The sequence below is a fragment of the Dipodomys ordii genome, unplaced genomic scaffold, assembly GCF_000151885.1.
Source record: "Dipodomys ordii isolate 6190 unplaced genomic scaffold, Dord_2.0 Scaffold174, whole genome shotgun sequence".
In the NCBI taxonomy this organism is placed as follows: Eukaryota; Metazoa; Chordata; class Mammalia; order Rodentia; family Heteromyidae; genus Dipodomys; species Dipodomys ordii.
Genome location: NW_012267390.1, coordinates 613,639 through 627,950, shown reverse-complemented (window position 1 = coordinate 627,950; position 14,312 = coordinate 613,639). Strand labels below are relative to the sequence as shown.

Below are 14,312 nucleotides of genomic sequence, written 5' to 3'. Positions count from 1 at the left end.
AAGTGGTACTGTAGCTCAAGTGATAGAGTGCTTACCTTGGGCTGAAGAGCTGAGGGACAGTGCCTAAACCCAGAGTTCAAGCCCCATGACCGACAAAAAAAAAAAAAAAAGCTTCCATTAGAAAAAGCAAGCTCCTGGACTGGGAAGGTGGCTCAGTGGTAGAGCGCTTGCCTTACACGCCCTGGGTTCGATTCCTCAGCACTACATAAACAGGAAAAAAAAAAAAAAAGCTGGAATAGGTGCTATGGCTGAAGAGCTGAGAGACAGCGCCCAGGCCCAGAGTTCAGGCCCCACGACTGGACCAAAAAAAAGAAAAAGAAAAAGAAAAAGCAAGCTCCTGAAAAGAAACCTTAATACTAGAAAATGCAAAAATAAAAAATAAAATATAAAATGTCAGTTTGGGGCTTGTAATTCAAGGCCTGGGCGCTGTCCCTAAGCAATGTTTGCTTAAGACTAGCACTCCATCATGCTGAGCCACAGTTCCATTTCTGGTTTTCTGGTGGTTAACTGAAGGTAAGAGTCTGAGACCTTCTTGCTTTGAATTGGGATCCTCAGGTCTCAGACTCCTGAGTAGTTAGTATTACAGGCGTGAGCCACCAGCGCCCAGTAACAAATAGCAAATTTTATTCCAGAGAATACTATGAGGGATATAAAAGAAGGTTTTTGTTGTTTTGTTTTTTGGGGTGCTGGTCATGGGGCTTGAAGTCAGGGACTAGGTACTGGCTGCTATCCTTGAGCTTTTGTATTCAAGGCTAGTATTCTACCACTTGAGCTACAGCTACACTTCTGACTTCTCTTTTTTTTGAAGTTCACCTGTTGGACTATACTGCCCTGGCTAGCTTTCAACCAAGATCCTAAGATCTCAGCCTTCTGAGTAACTCGGATTATAGGTATGACCACCAAGGAGGTCAGACATTTAATAATGACAGATTTCTCACCACAAACAAGAGGCAAAAGCAGCATGGACAGTAAGAATAATGTGGAAATATATTATAAAACTTTATGTTGAGCTGGTGGTTCATGCTGGTAATCCTAGCTACTCAGGTGGCTGAGATCTGAGGATCATGGTTCAAAGCCAGCCCGGGCAGGAAAGTCCATGAGACTCTTATCTCCAAAAAGCCACCAGAAAACCAGAAGTGGCGCTGTGGCTCAAGCAGTAGAGCACTTGCCTTGAGCTGAAGAGTGCAAGGACAGCCCCCAGTCCCAGAGTTTATGCCCCACGACCAACAAAAAAACAAAAAAAAAAAACTTTATGTTAATAAACTTGACAATTTGGATGAAAGAGGACCTCCCCCTCCCCCCCAAAAAGCCCAATAATACCAAGCATATTAAATAATACCAAGCATATTAAGTAGATGGCTTATCCTCACATTAAAACACCACCCTGTAAAAAGAACACAGTACAACACACATGACAGCATGAAGAGATTTCATGATGTGTTTTCACACATCGTGACTATAACTCACAACTCGCACACCCTTCTAAGAGTGAAGACAGATATGGACCACCTGTAGGTGTGGGGAGCCAGGACAGATACATGAGCCAGAGCCCACTGGGAGTGATGGAAAACCACAGACTGGCCGTGAGAATGATTCTACACTTACCACACACATACCAAAACCACCAAACTTCAGATATTATTAAATACCTCGCAGAACCAGCACTGGGTCAAATATACTGCTGTGGGCCAAGAAGATAAGTGTGGTAGACAAATGGCAGAGAGGTACTGACAGTTTGCTCAGCACCCCTGGGTTTACACAGGGGCAGGCTTGTAGGAGCCCATGCCAGCCCAAAGGCCCTGCATGGCTGGAACAAAAGGCCCTACTATTTTATAACACAGGAAGTGGTCAAGGCTGTCCATCATTACCAAGTCTTTCTGGATGGACAGAATACGACTCCGGGCAGCTTCACAGTTGGCTCGCTTGCCTGTGATGACAATGGTCTCAGAGTTGCTGTTCTCTGCAGGAAGATCAATCTTGGTATTGCTTTCTTCACGAATCTGCATGTAGGGAACCAAATACGAAGAGCAGAGGCTTACCACAGCAGCTAGGCCTGAGCCCAGGGTTGAGGATAGGCCACACCTCCTCTCCACCTCTGAGGAGATGGCGCAGGGCCCTTGCTGGGGTTAAAGGCACTGACGAGGGGTGAACTAGTCACCTTCTTAATGTTTGCACCTCCTTTCCCAATGATGTTCTTGTGAAACTGCTTGAAGATCGGAACAGAAATTGAATAGCTATTTTCCACCTTAAAAACACAAAAGGATAGCAAAATTAGCCCTCCATGACAGAGTAAAGTCTTCCACCCCTGAAGCAGCATGAATTTGACAGGGCACCAGTATCAGCAGACACTCAAAGCTATGAGCCTTTCTTCCCATTGGCTTGACCTTTAGAGGTCTGTCATGGGGACAGACATCATTATGTTGTCCAACATCTGACTAATTTGGTGGAATGTCAGTCGACTTAAAGATCCTCTATGAAGAGTCACAGAAAATGTAGATGTATCTTCTACAGTCCAGAAGGCATTAAGTCTAGCCACAGGCCCTGAACTGTTCGGGCTCAAGGAATCATGCCACAGGCCGGGACCGCAGCTTAACAAGGAAGGGGCTCAGAATACCCATCAAACCAACACAGAGCCTCGTATTGCTGGAGCCCCTGGCCACCTCCTCTCTCTCGAGGCAGGCTTACTGGTACAGTGAAGCCTCCTCTGAGGATCATGGACACGTGGCAGGACCTTTCCAGTAACCTCTACTTCATGCTTTCTAGATCTTGGCATGGTTCCCTCTTGTGCTGTTACTCCTTCGTGTTTTCTGAGACAGGAGCTCACTCTGTACATAAGGCTGGCCTCAACTCACCGCCCCCTTACCTCTGCCTCCTGAACTCTAGGACTATCCTTTTGTTTGTCTTTCTACTTCAGTTTTTGAAGAATATGTTAAATCAATACATGACTCCTCATTTTACTTGTGTTAGCACTGTCCTTATCAGACCGGACAGCTCCTGAGCCAGGAGCTCCCATGGAATGCACGCCCCACAAAGGGTTGCACCAAACCCGTACCAGGTCTGCCACCATCTTCTGCATGTATTTTGTGCATTTCTCCACCTCATTCTTAGGCCCTCTGAGTTGAACAACGTCACTTTTTTGTGCTGGGTCTGGAAAGTTAATGATAACCTAGAACAAATCAGGAGACTGAGTTTGATTATCAGGCCTGGGTTCCAAAATACTAACAGAGGTGGGGGAGAAGGATGAAAGGGCTAACACTGACCAAGATGCATTATACTCACAAACTAACATGCTGAATTGAAATCCCTTTGTATAATTACATATATAATTAAATAAACTTTTAGAGCTGGGAAGGTGGCTCAGTGGTAGAGCGCTTCCTTCACATGCATGAGGCCCTGGGTTCAATTCCTCAGCACCACATAAGCAGAAAAAGCCTGAAGTGGTGCTGTGGCTCAAGTGATGGAGTGCTCGCCTTGAGCTGAAGAGCTGAGGGACAGCGCCCAGGCCGAGTTCAGGCCCCACCGCACAGGTCCAGTTCAGGCCCCACAACTGACAAAAAAAAAAAAAAAAAAAGGAACATTCCTAAAGGACAAATGAGCTTACTCCTAAGAAATCACATAAAGCCTGGGGGTTAGAGGCATAGTTTGGCTTGGTAGAGAGCTTGCTGGGTGAAACGATCCAGGGGAGCCCCACCCCAAAACAGGAACAAAAAAAGAATGTCTTTGGCAATCCTTTACCTCTGGGAATTTGTCACGAATTTCACGGATCCTTTCACCTTTCTGGCCAATGATTGTGCGATGAAACCTTTGCTCAATGATTAGATCCTTGGTACGCTCATTTTCCTAAAAATATAATTAAAGCAGATGATTCTATTATCACAAGTAGAGGGAGACTCCCTATCACCAGGAGATACTGGGAACCCAGAGACCACTGTTGGGGTAGCCATTAGAAAAACCACTAGGAAACACTGGCTCCACCCCCAAACACTACATACACCAAATCTCCATTTGCACTCAGTATGTGTTATATTCCGGAACAAAGTACAGGGCCTTTTAGCTGAAAGTGCTGTCCCAATAGTGACCATCAAAGTAACCCTGACAGTACTTCTCCCTCAGAATGGAGTGAGTCTAGCACTGTCCATATGGGCCCTGCCGCCTGAACCCAACTTCCCCGAGTGGATAATCAAGAAAGAATGGTTCATCCAACATGAGGCACTGGATGGGTGGTCTCCTCTGAGAGTCCCACTAAAACACCAGAAGAAAAAGCAAAGCAGAACCCAGGGAATAACATGACTAGTCTATCAAAAGTTCTGCAGAATTCCGGTGGTCAGATTGACATCTGGATGACAGAAATGAATGGTACAGTGCAGGCAGAAAACCCTGTAGGACAAGAGGCCCTAGGATAAAGAAAACCTAGGTCTGAAGAGTGAGGAACAGCCTGACTCAGGAGTGGCACTACTGAGTCTCAGGAGTGGCACTACTGAGTCTCAAGTCCGGCCACATGAGAGTGCTCTGGCTCAGAGCCCAGGAATGTTATCATCGCCTGTGGCAATGGCAACCAGGTCACATGGGACCTGGGGTACCACTGTGCTTCTCTACTGCTCAGGGCCAAAGGAAACAAGACATGCTGGTGATCTGGGAGGCAAAAGAAATGTGGCCATGAAAAGTGCATGGAGATACGACAAGGTAAACAGGACTTGAGCAGCAAAGGACTCCACTGAGTGTGTCCTATCATTTCTTTCCTTTTTTTTGGCAGTTGTGGGGTTTAAACTCTGGGCTTGGGTGCTGTCCCTGAGCTCTTCAGCTCCAGGTGAGCGCTCTACCACTTGAGCCACAGAACCACTTTTCATGTGCTTAATTGGAGAGCCTCAGATCTCAGCCTCCTGAGTAGCTAGAATAACAGGTGTGAGCAACTGGCGCCCAGATGTCATAACATTTCTAAATGATTCCATGTTCTTAATCACAGATATGGTATGTATATCTATCTATTTATCTATCTGCACATCTGAGGGAAGCCAGGAGGAGGGCACAGAATCAGAGGGAAGTGGGAAATAATACAACAGAGGGGCCCGTCAGCTGCACTAGGCATTGATGAAAACAAACTAAGCAATTCAAGGGCAGCGATAGGAGGGAGGGAAAGAGGGAACAGCTGACACTAAGCAAAAGGAAAGAAATGTGCATATCATCGATGTGAAAGATCACAGAATTCACAAACATTACAGATAATGACAAGCATTATAGATAATGACAATTTGCCTTGTGAATGTTAAAATGTGTTTCTGACTTTAAGTATCACTGTCTCACAACACTGTGAAATCTTAATCTCTAGAAATGTGGCCCCAGTAAGCCCAACCATGTGGGACTTGGTAACTCCCACTCTCTAGGCCACATACTTCGACACAGCTGCCGTAAGAAGCAGCCAACGGACAAAGACCTGTACCTCGCTGGCAGGACGGGGATGCTGGCTTACCATGCGAGAGGCGAGCTCCAGAAGCTCCCGCTTGGCCTGCTGCACACCCTGTGGGTCGCCCTCAATGCGGATCAGGTTGCTTTTCTCACTGTCAGGAGGGATGCGCACGGACACCTTGTACTGGTCTTTGATTCTGTTGACTTAGGACACAAAAGAAGCACATCTTGGGCACAGATGCTATGATGGTCCACCAATGACAGACAGCCAGAAGAGCCACGCTTCAACTACCCTCATCAGTCATACGCATCAATAAAAAAGTTTCCAAGACAGGATTTTGCACTGTCTAAAATGAGAACTGGTTATATATTCCTCAAGGTACTACAAGGTTTTGAGGGCACTGGCCCTTAGCCTTGATTACAAGTTGACACTGCCCTGAGAGCTTCGAATGACTGATGTCTGGGACTGAGTAGTTTGAAAGTTAGCTGGTTTGCATGTGGTTGGAACTTTAAATAAAGGTTCCAATATAATATATATTACATATATTTAACATGTACAATAAGTATAGATACTTTTTTTAAACCTCAATCATAGCACTCAAACTTGTTTGCACTAATATAACCTACAAATGAGGCAAAACATTACAGATATTCACTCAAGACAGGATTGCCTAAATAACTGTTGAAAAATATGTGGAAACCAAGCTGCTGTCAAGACTCAGTTACTGTCAGCTCTGATCAAACTGAACACTTTGTGTGCAAAACAAGTGGAGTTTCAAATTCTCTTCCTGCCACCTTCTCTGGAAAGAATCTGACACCAATGATCAAAATGCAGGTCCCCCAAACTCCAGAGTTTTTCCCTAGGAAATGAAGAAAGCGCATGCCCATTATAGAGTAAGAAAAGCAGGTTTCCTCAGAAGGGTGGGGCTGTGCATCCACTCTAAGCAGTGCATACTCCAGAGGAGGTAACGAGGCAATCTGGGACAGGGACTGACATGACACAGGGCAAGAAACAGCAAAAGCCAAAAGTGTTGGGGGCAGGGAGTAGATCTTAGATTATGGGCGAAATGAGGTTAGGAACTGGATCATAAGAAAATAGAGCAAAGAGAATTCTATGACCATGCTACGCTCAGAGGTTCTGCAATGCACAAGGAGTAGAAATCAGAAATCATGTCCGATCTGTACCATTCCACTTTTATTTTAACTGATACAATGAACAAAACCACAAAGCCAGGTCATGGCATGTGCATGGTTTGAGGAGTGCCTGAAATCAAGCACTGATGAGGACCACTCTTGTACCTATCATGAAAACGTCCCTCAAGAGGACACACTCACAGACACCATGGAGTACTTTGTGACCAAAGCAGACTGCAAAGAAAGGATCCTCATTGGCTGAACAACCCACAAACAGTAGTGCTGGCCCTCCTATACAGGAAGTAAAGCTGTTTCTACAATACTTAAGCATGTGATAGGTATGCATATGCATGTGGCTATGCAGTTAAGCAGAGGAAATGTTAAAAAGAATCACTGGAGCTGGGTATAGTGGCTCACACCTGTAATCCCAGCACTCAGGAGAAAAAAGGATTAGGAGGTCAAGGCCAATTTGAGCCACACAGCAAAAGCCTGTCTCAAAAAAACAAAATGCAGCTGGACACGGTGGCTCACGCCTGTCATCCCAGCTACTCAGGAGGCTGAGATCTGAGGATCACGGTTCAAAGCCAGCCCAGGCAGGAATGTCTGTGAGACTCTTATCTCCAACTAACCACCAGAAAACTGGAAGTGGCTCTGTGGCTTAAGTAGAGGAGCACTCGCCTTGAGCTGAAGAGCTCAAGAGCTGAAGAGCTGCCCAGGCCCAGATTCAAGCCCCATGACTGATAAAACAAAAAACAAAACCCAAAGTGCTGTGAGTTCAATTCCCTGCATAATACAAACAAACACACTTGGATCACAGCAAGTGAGTATTCACTGAACACATATCCAAAAATATCCCATTCTACACTGTCCCTACAATTTGACAAGTCAAAAAGCCAAGTCTGAGCTCACTCAACAGTATTCCTCTCTGAACTGGGAAGTGACGCAGAGAGGCCTACAAACACTTGTGGGTCTGAGAGTAAGTCTGGCTGAGATTAAGTGTCCTTGGTGTGCCTACTACATACCCCTGCGGTCTTCCGGGGAGGGTGGATTAGGTTGATTTCTCAAAGTGACAGCTCTCTGATAGGCCTAAAAGCTTTAAAAGGAAAATAGGCCTCTCCTGGCAGGCGAAGAAGGCTGCTGTGACTGCAGCTTCTGACTCGAAGTGAAGGCCTCCTCAGAATCTCAGAAAGCCCTGCTCACCACACCCGAGCCCCACCTACTACCCTTCACAGCCTCACTCACTGTTGGCTCCATTCTTCCCAATGAGGTGTCTGTGGAACTTGTGGTCAATGTTGATCTCCACATAGTCCATCCGGTTAATCTGTGGGAGGAGCATAAAGACGGTCAGCAGACAAGTGCTGGGGTTCCTGAGTATTTAGCCAAGGAGCCAGACCCCAAATCCAGAAAATGTTACTCCACCTTGAGTGACACAGGTTTTTCAAAATCGCTCCTCTATCACTTCACAGACTCCTAGGATATCAGCTAGCTTCAAGCTGTTTAAGACCCTCTTAGCCGGGCGCTGGTGGCTCACGCCTGTAATCCTAGCTACTCAGGAGGCTGAGATCTGAGGATCCAGGTTCAAAGCCAGCCCGGGCAGGAAAGTCCATGAGACTCTTATCTCCAATAAAGCAAAGAAAAGCAGAAGTGGTGCTGTGGCTCAAGTGGTAGAAGAGCTCAGGGATAGCACCCAGGGCCAGAGTTCAAGCCCCATGACAACCAAAAAAAAAAATCAGAACCGAGTACTATGGCTCATGCAACATAGCTATATAAGAGGCTAAACTCTAAGAACTGAAGTTTGAAGCCAGGCTAAGCTGACAAATATGTGATTTGATCTTAACATCAATTAACTATAAAAAAAAAAAAAGCATGAAGTAGAGGCATATCATGTGGTAGAATACTGGTCATGAGCAGAAGAGAGATAAAGAAAGATGAGAAAGCCAGGTGCCAGTGGCTCAGGCCTGTAACCCTAGCTACTCAAGAGGCTGAGATCTGAGGATCTCAGTGGGAAGCCAACCTGGGCAGGACAGTCTATGAGAAACTGGAATTAGAGGTGTGCTCAAAGTGGTAGATCACTAGCTTTATGTGAAAAAAAAAAAAAAAAAAAAAACAACCCCAAACCTCAGGTACAACACCCAGACCCAGAGCTCATGCCCCATGACCACCACTACCACCAACAAAAATCACATTAGGAGGTAAAAAAAAATGGATCTGACAAAATCCAATACTCACTCCTCCCAAAACTGTATAAACTCAGAGACAAAGGGAAATTCTACAGCGAGCAGATCACACTATAAAAGACACGCAAGGTAAGAGCATGCCCTTAGCTCTGTTTCTAGAGAGCTCTAGGGGGCCTGCACAAGACAAGACAAGAGTACAACTCATAGATGACAATTCGGGGGCGAGGGTGGGCGTGGGAGGTATTGGTAGTGGTCCTAAGGCTGGAACTCAGGACCTGGGCACTGCACCTGGGCTTTTTTTGCTTAAAGCTAGTATTCTACCACATGAGCCATGGAATCACTTCTGGCTTTTTCTGGGTAGTTTATGGGACATAAGAGTCTTTAGGATTTTCTTGCCCGGGTTGGCTTCCCACTGTGATCCTCAGGTCTCAGCTTCCCGAGTAGCTAGGATTACAGACGGGAGCCACCGGTGCCTGGCTAGATAACAGGATTTCTATTTGTGTTTTCTCCAGTACAAAAAAAAGACTACAAATAAAAAGTCAAATTTTATTTCCACAGGCTAACAACAGTAACTAGAAAAACAGAACCACTTATAGTATCACTGAAAAACATGTAACAGGAATAAACCAATACCACACATTTAAAATCTGTATGTGGAAACCTACAAAGCACAATGAGTTCACAAAACACACACACACAAAACAAAACTGGAGATAAATGGGTTAAAGTCTAAAAATTGCTAAGATGCAAACCCCTCTGATTCGATCTCTACCACAATTCCAACCACATCTGACAAGCTGATTCTAAAATGTGTACAAGGGCCAAGGATCTGGAACAGCCAAGCAGTTTAAAAAGAATGCTGAAGGGCTCTTCCCAGGAAGCTGGCTATCACAAACAGTGGTGATACCATATATTGATGGTAGTGGACCACAGCGACTATATGTTTGTCAAAACTTACAGCAGCAAGAACTCAAGAGTGGTTGAAGTGGAAGAATGCTTGCTTTATGTGCCAACACAAACAGCCAGGTGCTTGTGGCTCATGCTTATACTCAGAAGTCTGAGATTTGAAGTTTGAAGCCAGCCTGGGAGAAAAAAATCTGTGAGACTATCTCCAACTGATCGCAAAAAAGCTGGAACTGGAGGTGTGGCTCAAGTAGTATAACATCAGTGCTAAGCTAAAAAGCCAAGTAAGTTCAAGCCCCTGGAGCGGCATAGGAAACAAACAAAACCTACCAAGAAAGTCCTTCCACTGACTGTAAAGCTGTACCTCCCTGCTCACCAAACAAACAAGCCCTTGTAATAAACCAAAGAACAAATTTTCTTTGTCTACACAGGCATTTGTACTAGGAAGTCGCAAGCAAGGGTAAGTCAAAGAGACAGAAAGGCCCATCAAAGGGTTGTTTCCTGACCCAACACAAGGCAGGTCTTCAGGATTACCTACAGAGCGGAGGGAGCAACGGCAAGGGCTTACCTTCTCTTCAGCCAAGTGTAGGAGCTGCTTCTTGGCCTTTTCCACATCTGAGGAAGGGCCCCTGATGACAACTGTGTCGCTTCCAGAACCTTCCACGGGAAAGTGAATGTGGACCCCACCACACTCCTCCATGATGGAGCGGATCAGACGCCCCTTTGTGCCAATAAGGGAGTTGTGCAGTTTGGCAGGGATCGAGACCTCCACCTCGGCTATGTTGGCCTGAAACCAAACACATGTCAGGAGAACATCACACACGGAGCTCTGCCACGTTGGGAGATGTCTGAAGAATCAGAACCTGTAGCCTCTCAGAGGTGTGCTGAGGCTGTGGGAGCCGGGGGACCAAGAAGCAAAGCCTCAACTTAGACCACACAATACAGGACTCTACTTCTTTAGTCAGTTCTGGCACTAGCTAGCCGAGGCAAGCACAATATGGCTAAAGATAAACTTTCCTATTAAAAAAAAGATTCTGGCTGGGCGCTGGTGGCTCATGCCTGTATCCTAGCTGCTCAGAAGGCTGAGATCTGAGGATTGTGGTTCAAAGCCAGCCAGGGCAGAAAAGTCCTGGACAGACAGTTATCTCCCATTAACCACTCAAAAACCAGAAGCTGCACGGTGGCTCAAGAGGCAGAGCACTAAGCCTTGAGCACAAAGAGGCTCAGGGACACTCCCATACCCTGAGTTCAAGTCCCAAAACTGACAAAAAAAATAAAAATAAAAATAAAGAAAACTAGAGGACTTGATTCTTGAAAAGATGAAACAGCAGAGGCGATGTTGTCTTCTATCTAAAATTACAGTTCCAGATAATGGTGGCAGGAAACACGGGGAGCTGTAAGCCTGTCAGGATAGGATGCTGCAGTGTGGAGCGATGCGGGCACAGCCAGTAGCCAGGGGCTCAGGCAGCAGGAAGACTAGTTCACAGCCCAAAGCACATAGCACGAAGAGAGCAAACACCCGGTACTCAGCAGTCAGAAAACAGCCTGTTTTCTGAGCAGTTGGTACAGTGAGCAAGGAGGGCCTAGCCTCAGCACTGGTAGACATTTGGGCTTGGATGCAAAACAGCTCTGATCCTATTTAACAAACTTCTGAAGCCCACAACAGTCATCCAGCTATGTAGGAAGGAGAAATAGAATGATTGCAATCTAGGCTGGCCCAGATAAAAATGCATGCCAAAGACTGATCTCCAATTAACTACTAGAAAACCGGAAGCAGTGCTATGGCTCAAGTGGTAGAATGCTTGCCTTGAGCTGAAGAGCTGATGGACATCACTCAGGCCCAGAGTTCAAGCCCCATGACCGACCAAAAAAAAAAAAAAAATGAACCCAGCTGGATGCCAGTGGCTCATGTGTGTAACCCTCGCTACTCAGGAGGCTGAGAACTTAGGAAAATGATTAGAAGCTACCCAAGCAGGAAAGTCTGTGGGACTATCATCAATTAACTGCCAAAAATGCCAGAAGTATGGGGCTGGGAAGGTGGGTCAGTGGTAGAGTGCTCATCTTGCATGCATGAAGCCCTGGGTTCGATTCCTCAGCACCATATAAGCAAAAAAGAAAAAAAGCCGTAAGTGAGGCTCAAGTGGTACAGCGCTAGCCTTGAGCTAAAAAGCTCAGGGACAGTGCCCAGGCCCAGAGTTCAGGCCCCAAGACTGGCAAAGGGAGAGAGGAGGAAAAGGGGCAGGGGCAGGGGAAGGGGAGGGGGAGGGAGACTGGAAGAGGGGGGAGAGACCCTATGAAAAATGACTAAAACCCAAAAGACTGAGGAAATTGCTCAAGTGGTAGAATGTCTACCTAGCAGGAACCACCCCTAATCTCTCTCTCTCTCTCACACACAGACACATACACTAAAAGAAAAGTATCTCAGCATAACATTGGCTCAAAATTCTTTATACAGCAAAAGTAGGCAATTAAAAATATAATACAAATGAGGCACTGATGGCTCATGCCTATAATCCTAGCTACTTAGGAAGCTGAGATCTGATGGTCAACGTTGGAAGACAGCCCAGGAGGCAGGAAAGTCTATGAGACATTTTTTTTTTTTTGGTCGGTTGTGGGGCTTCAACTCTGAGCTTGTGTGCTATCCCTTCGTTCTTCAGCTCAAGGCGAGTGCTCTACCACTTGAGTCACAGCGCCACTTCCGGTTTTTGAGTGTTTTATTAGAGATAGGAATCTCATAGTCTTTCCTGCCTGGGCTGGCTTTGAACCATGATCCTCAGATCTCAGCCTCCTGAGTAGCTAGGATTACATGCGTGAGCCACCAGCGCCCCCGGCTGTATGAGACATTTTGTTGTTGTTGTCGTCAGCCCTGGGGCTTGAACTCTGGGCCTGGGTGCTGTCCCTGAGCTCTTCAGCTCAAGGTAAGCACTCTACCACTTGAGCAACAACACCGCTTCCAAAAGTGTAACTGGACAGGTCCTTTTCTTTTTCCTTTTTGGGTCGATTGTAGGGCTTGAACTCTGGGCCTGGGCACTGTCTCTGAGCTCCAGCTCAAGGCAAACATTCTATCACTTGAGCCATAGAGACACATCTGGATTCTGGTGGTTAATGGAAGAGTCTCACAGACTTTCCTGCCCAGGCTGGTTTGAACCAAGATCCTCAGATCTCAGTCTCCTGAGCAGCTAGGATTACAGGAGTAAGCCACCAGCGCCCGCCAGGTTGAGACCCTTATCTCTGACTAACCACCAAAATGCCAAAAGTAGAGCTAAGCTATGGCTCAAGTACAGCACTATTCTTGAATAAAAAAACTCAGCGCCAAGGCCCTGATTTCAAGCCCTAGGACGAGCAAAAACAAAAAGAAAACAACGAGGGGAGAGGGGGAAAGTGATAGGAAGAAGAGAAGGGGGTCGGAGGGAGAGGGAGGGAGAAAGGGAGAGAGACAGAAAGACAGAGAAGAAACAACAAAAACAGCCCAGAAATTAGCAACTAAAATTTGATGAAAATTCAAAACTTGAGACCTACATATCTAAGTAGCTCTAAGAAACACAAAGACACATCCGAACATGTTTAAAGCTGGTGACAGAGACCTGTACAGCATGGGTGGCTCAGGCCTGCAAGCCATACTGGGCAGGAAAGTCCATGAGACTCTTATCTCAAATTACCCATCAAAATGTCAGTAGTGGGGCTAGGAATGTAGTGGTAGAGTGCTTGCCTAGCATGCATGATCCCTCGGTACCACATAAACAGAAAAAGCTGGAAGTGGCACCGTGGCTCAAGTGGTAGAATGCTTGCTTTGAGCAAAAGCAGCTCAGGGACAGTGCCTAGGCCCTGAGTTCAAACCCCAGGACTGACCCCCCCAAAAAAAAGCCAGAAGTAGAGCTGTGGCTCAAGTTGTAGGGTGTCAACCTTGAGCAATAAACCTAAGGGGCCAGAACCCAGGTGCTGAGTGTAAGGTCCAGCACCAGCACATGTGTGAGCACATGTGCACAAACACGAGACAAACAATAAACCAACAGGTAAGACAGACCACACACACCTCACAAGGAGCCTTCAACGTGGGGAAAGTGGACTACACATCACACAAGGGAGTGAATTACTCTAGAATGGCAAACCCTACATTATATAAATAACCATGAACAAACTACTGTGGGTGTGGCTAACACATGGACTTAAAGGCAAGAACTGGGAACAAAGTCAGGAGCAGGGGTAGAACCTGGCACAAAAGTCACTTGGGGTACATTGTGCAACTTGACTAAACCAATCAGTAGTACAAAAACTGTGGTTGGGTTGGGAAGGTGGCTCAGTGGTAGAGCGCTGGCCTTGCATGCATGAGGCCCTGGGTTCAATTCCTCAGCACCACATAGCAGGAAAAAAAAAAGCCAGAAGTGGCGCTGTGGCTCAAGTGGTAGAGCGCTAGCCTTGAGCTGAAGAGCTGAGGGACAGTGCCCAGGGCCAGAGTTCAGGCCCCTCAACTGGCAAAAACAAAAACAAAACAAAAAAAGGTAGTTATCATGGTCCACTCTATTAATCATAGCTTACTAAAATAAAAATATGCACAGGAAGGAACTTCCTGAACAGAGTCCCAGGGTCACAACAAATTGGAGAGAGACTCGACAAATGGGACTACCTTAAAATAAAAAGCTTCTGCACAGCTAAATCTATCGCAACCAAGCTAGAAAGACAACCAACTAACTGGGA

At 46.2% G+C, this 14,312-nt stretch overlaps 1 protein-coding gene across 1 annotated transcript in view; it reads right to left on the bottom strand.

The window, feature by feature from the left end:
* Hdlbp (high density lipoprotein binding protein) overlaps positions 1–14,312 on the bottom strand; it is a 96,957-nt gene that overhangs the window by 19,560 nt on the left and 63,085 nt on the right. The window contains exons 10-16 of the mRNA XM_013033647.1: positions 10,186–10,404; positions 7,780–7,858; positions 5,468–5,607; positions 3,736–3,840; positions 3,053–3,166; positions 2,159–2,245; positions 1,759–2,000 (exon numbers count right to left, since the gene is read on the bottom strand). Of these exons, the coding sequence (XP_012889101.1) occupies positions 1,759–2,000; positions 2,159–2,245; positions 3,053–3,166; positions 3,736–3,840; positions 5,468–5,607; positions 7,780–7,858; positions 10,186–10,404 (986 nt within the window). The remainder of the gene's footprint in view (positions 1–1,758; positions 2,001–2,158; positions 2,246–3,052; positions 3,167–3,735; positions 3,841–5,467; positions 5,608–7,779; positions 7,859–10,185; positions 10,405–14,312) is intronic.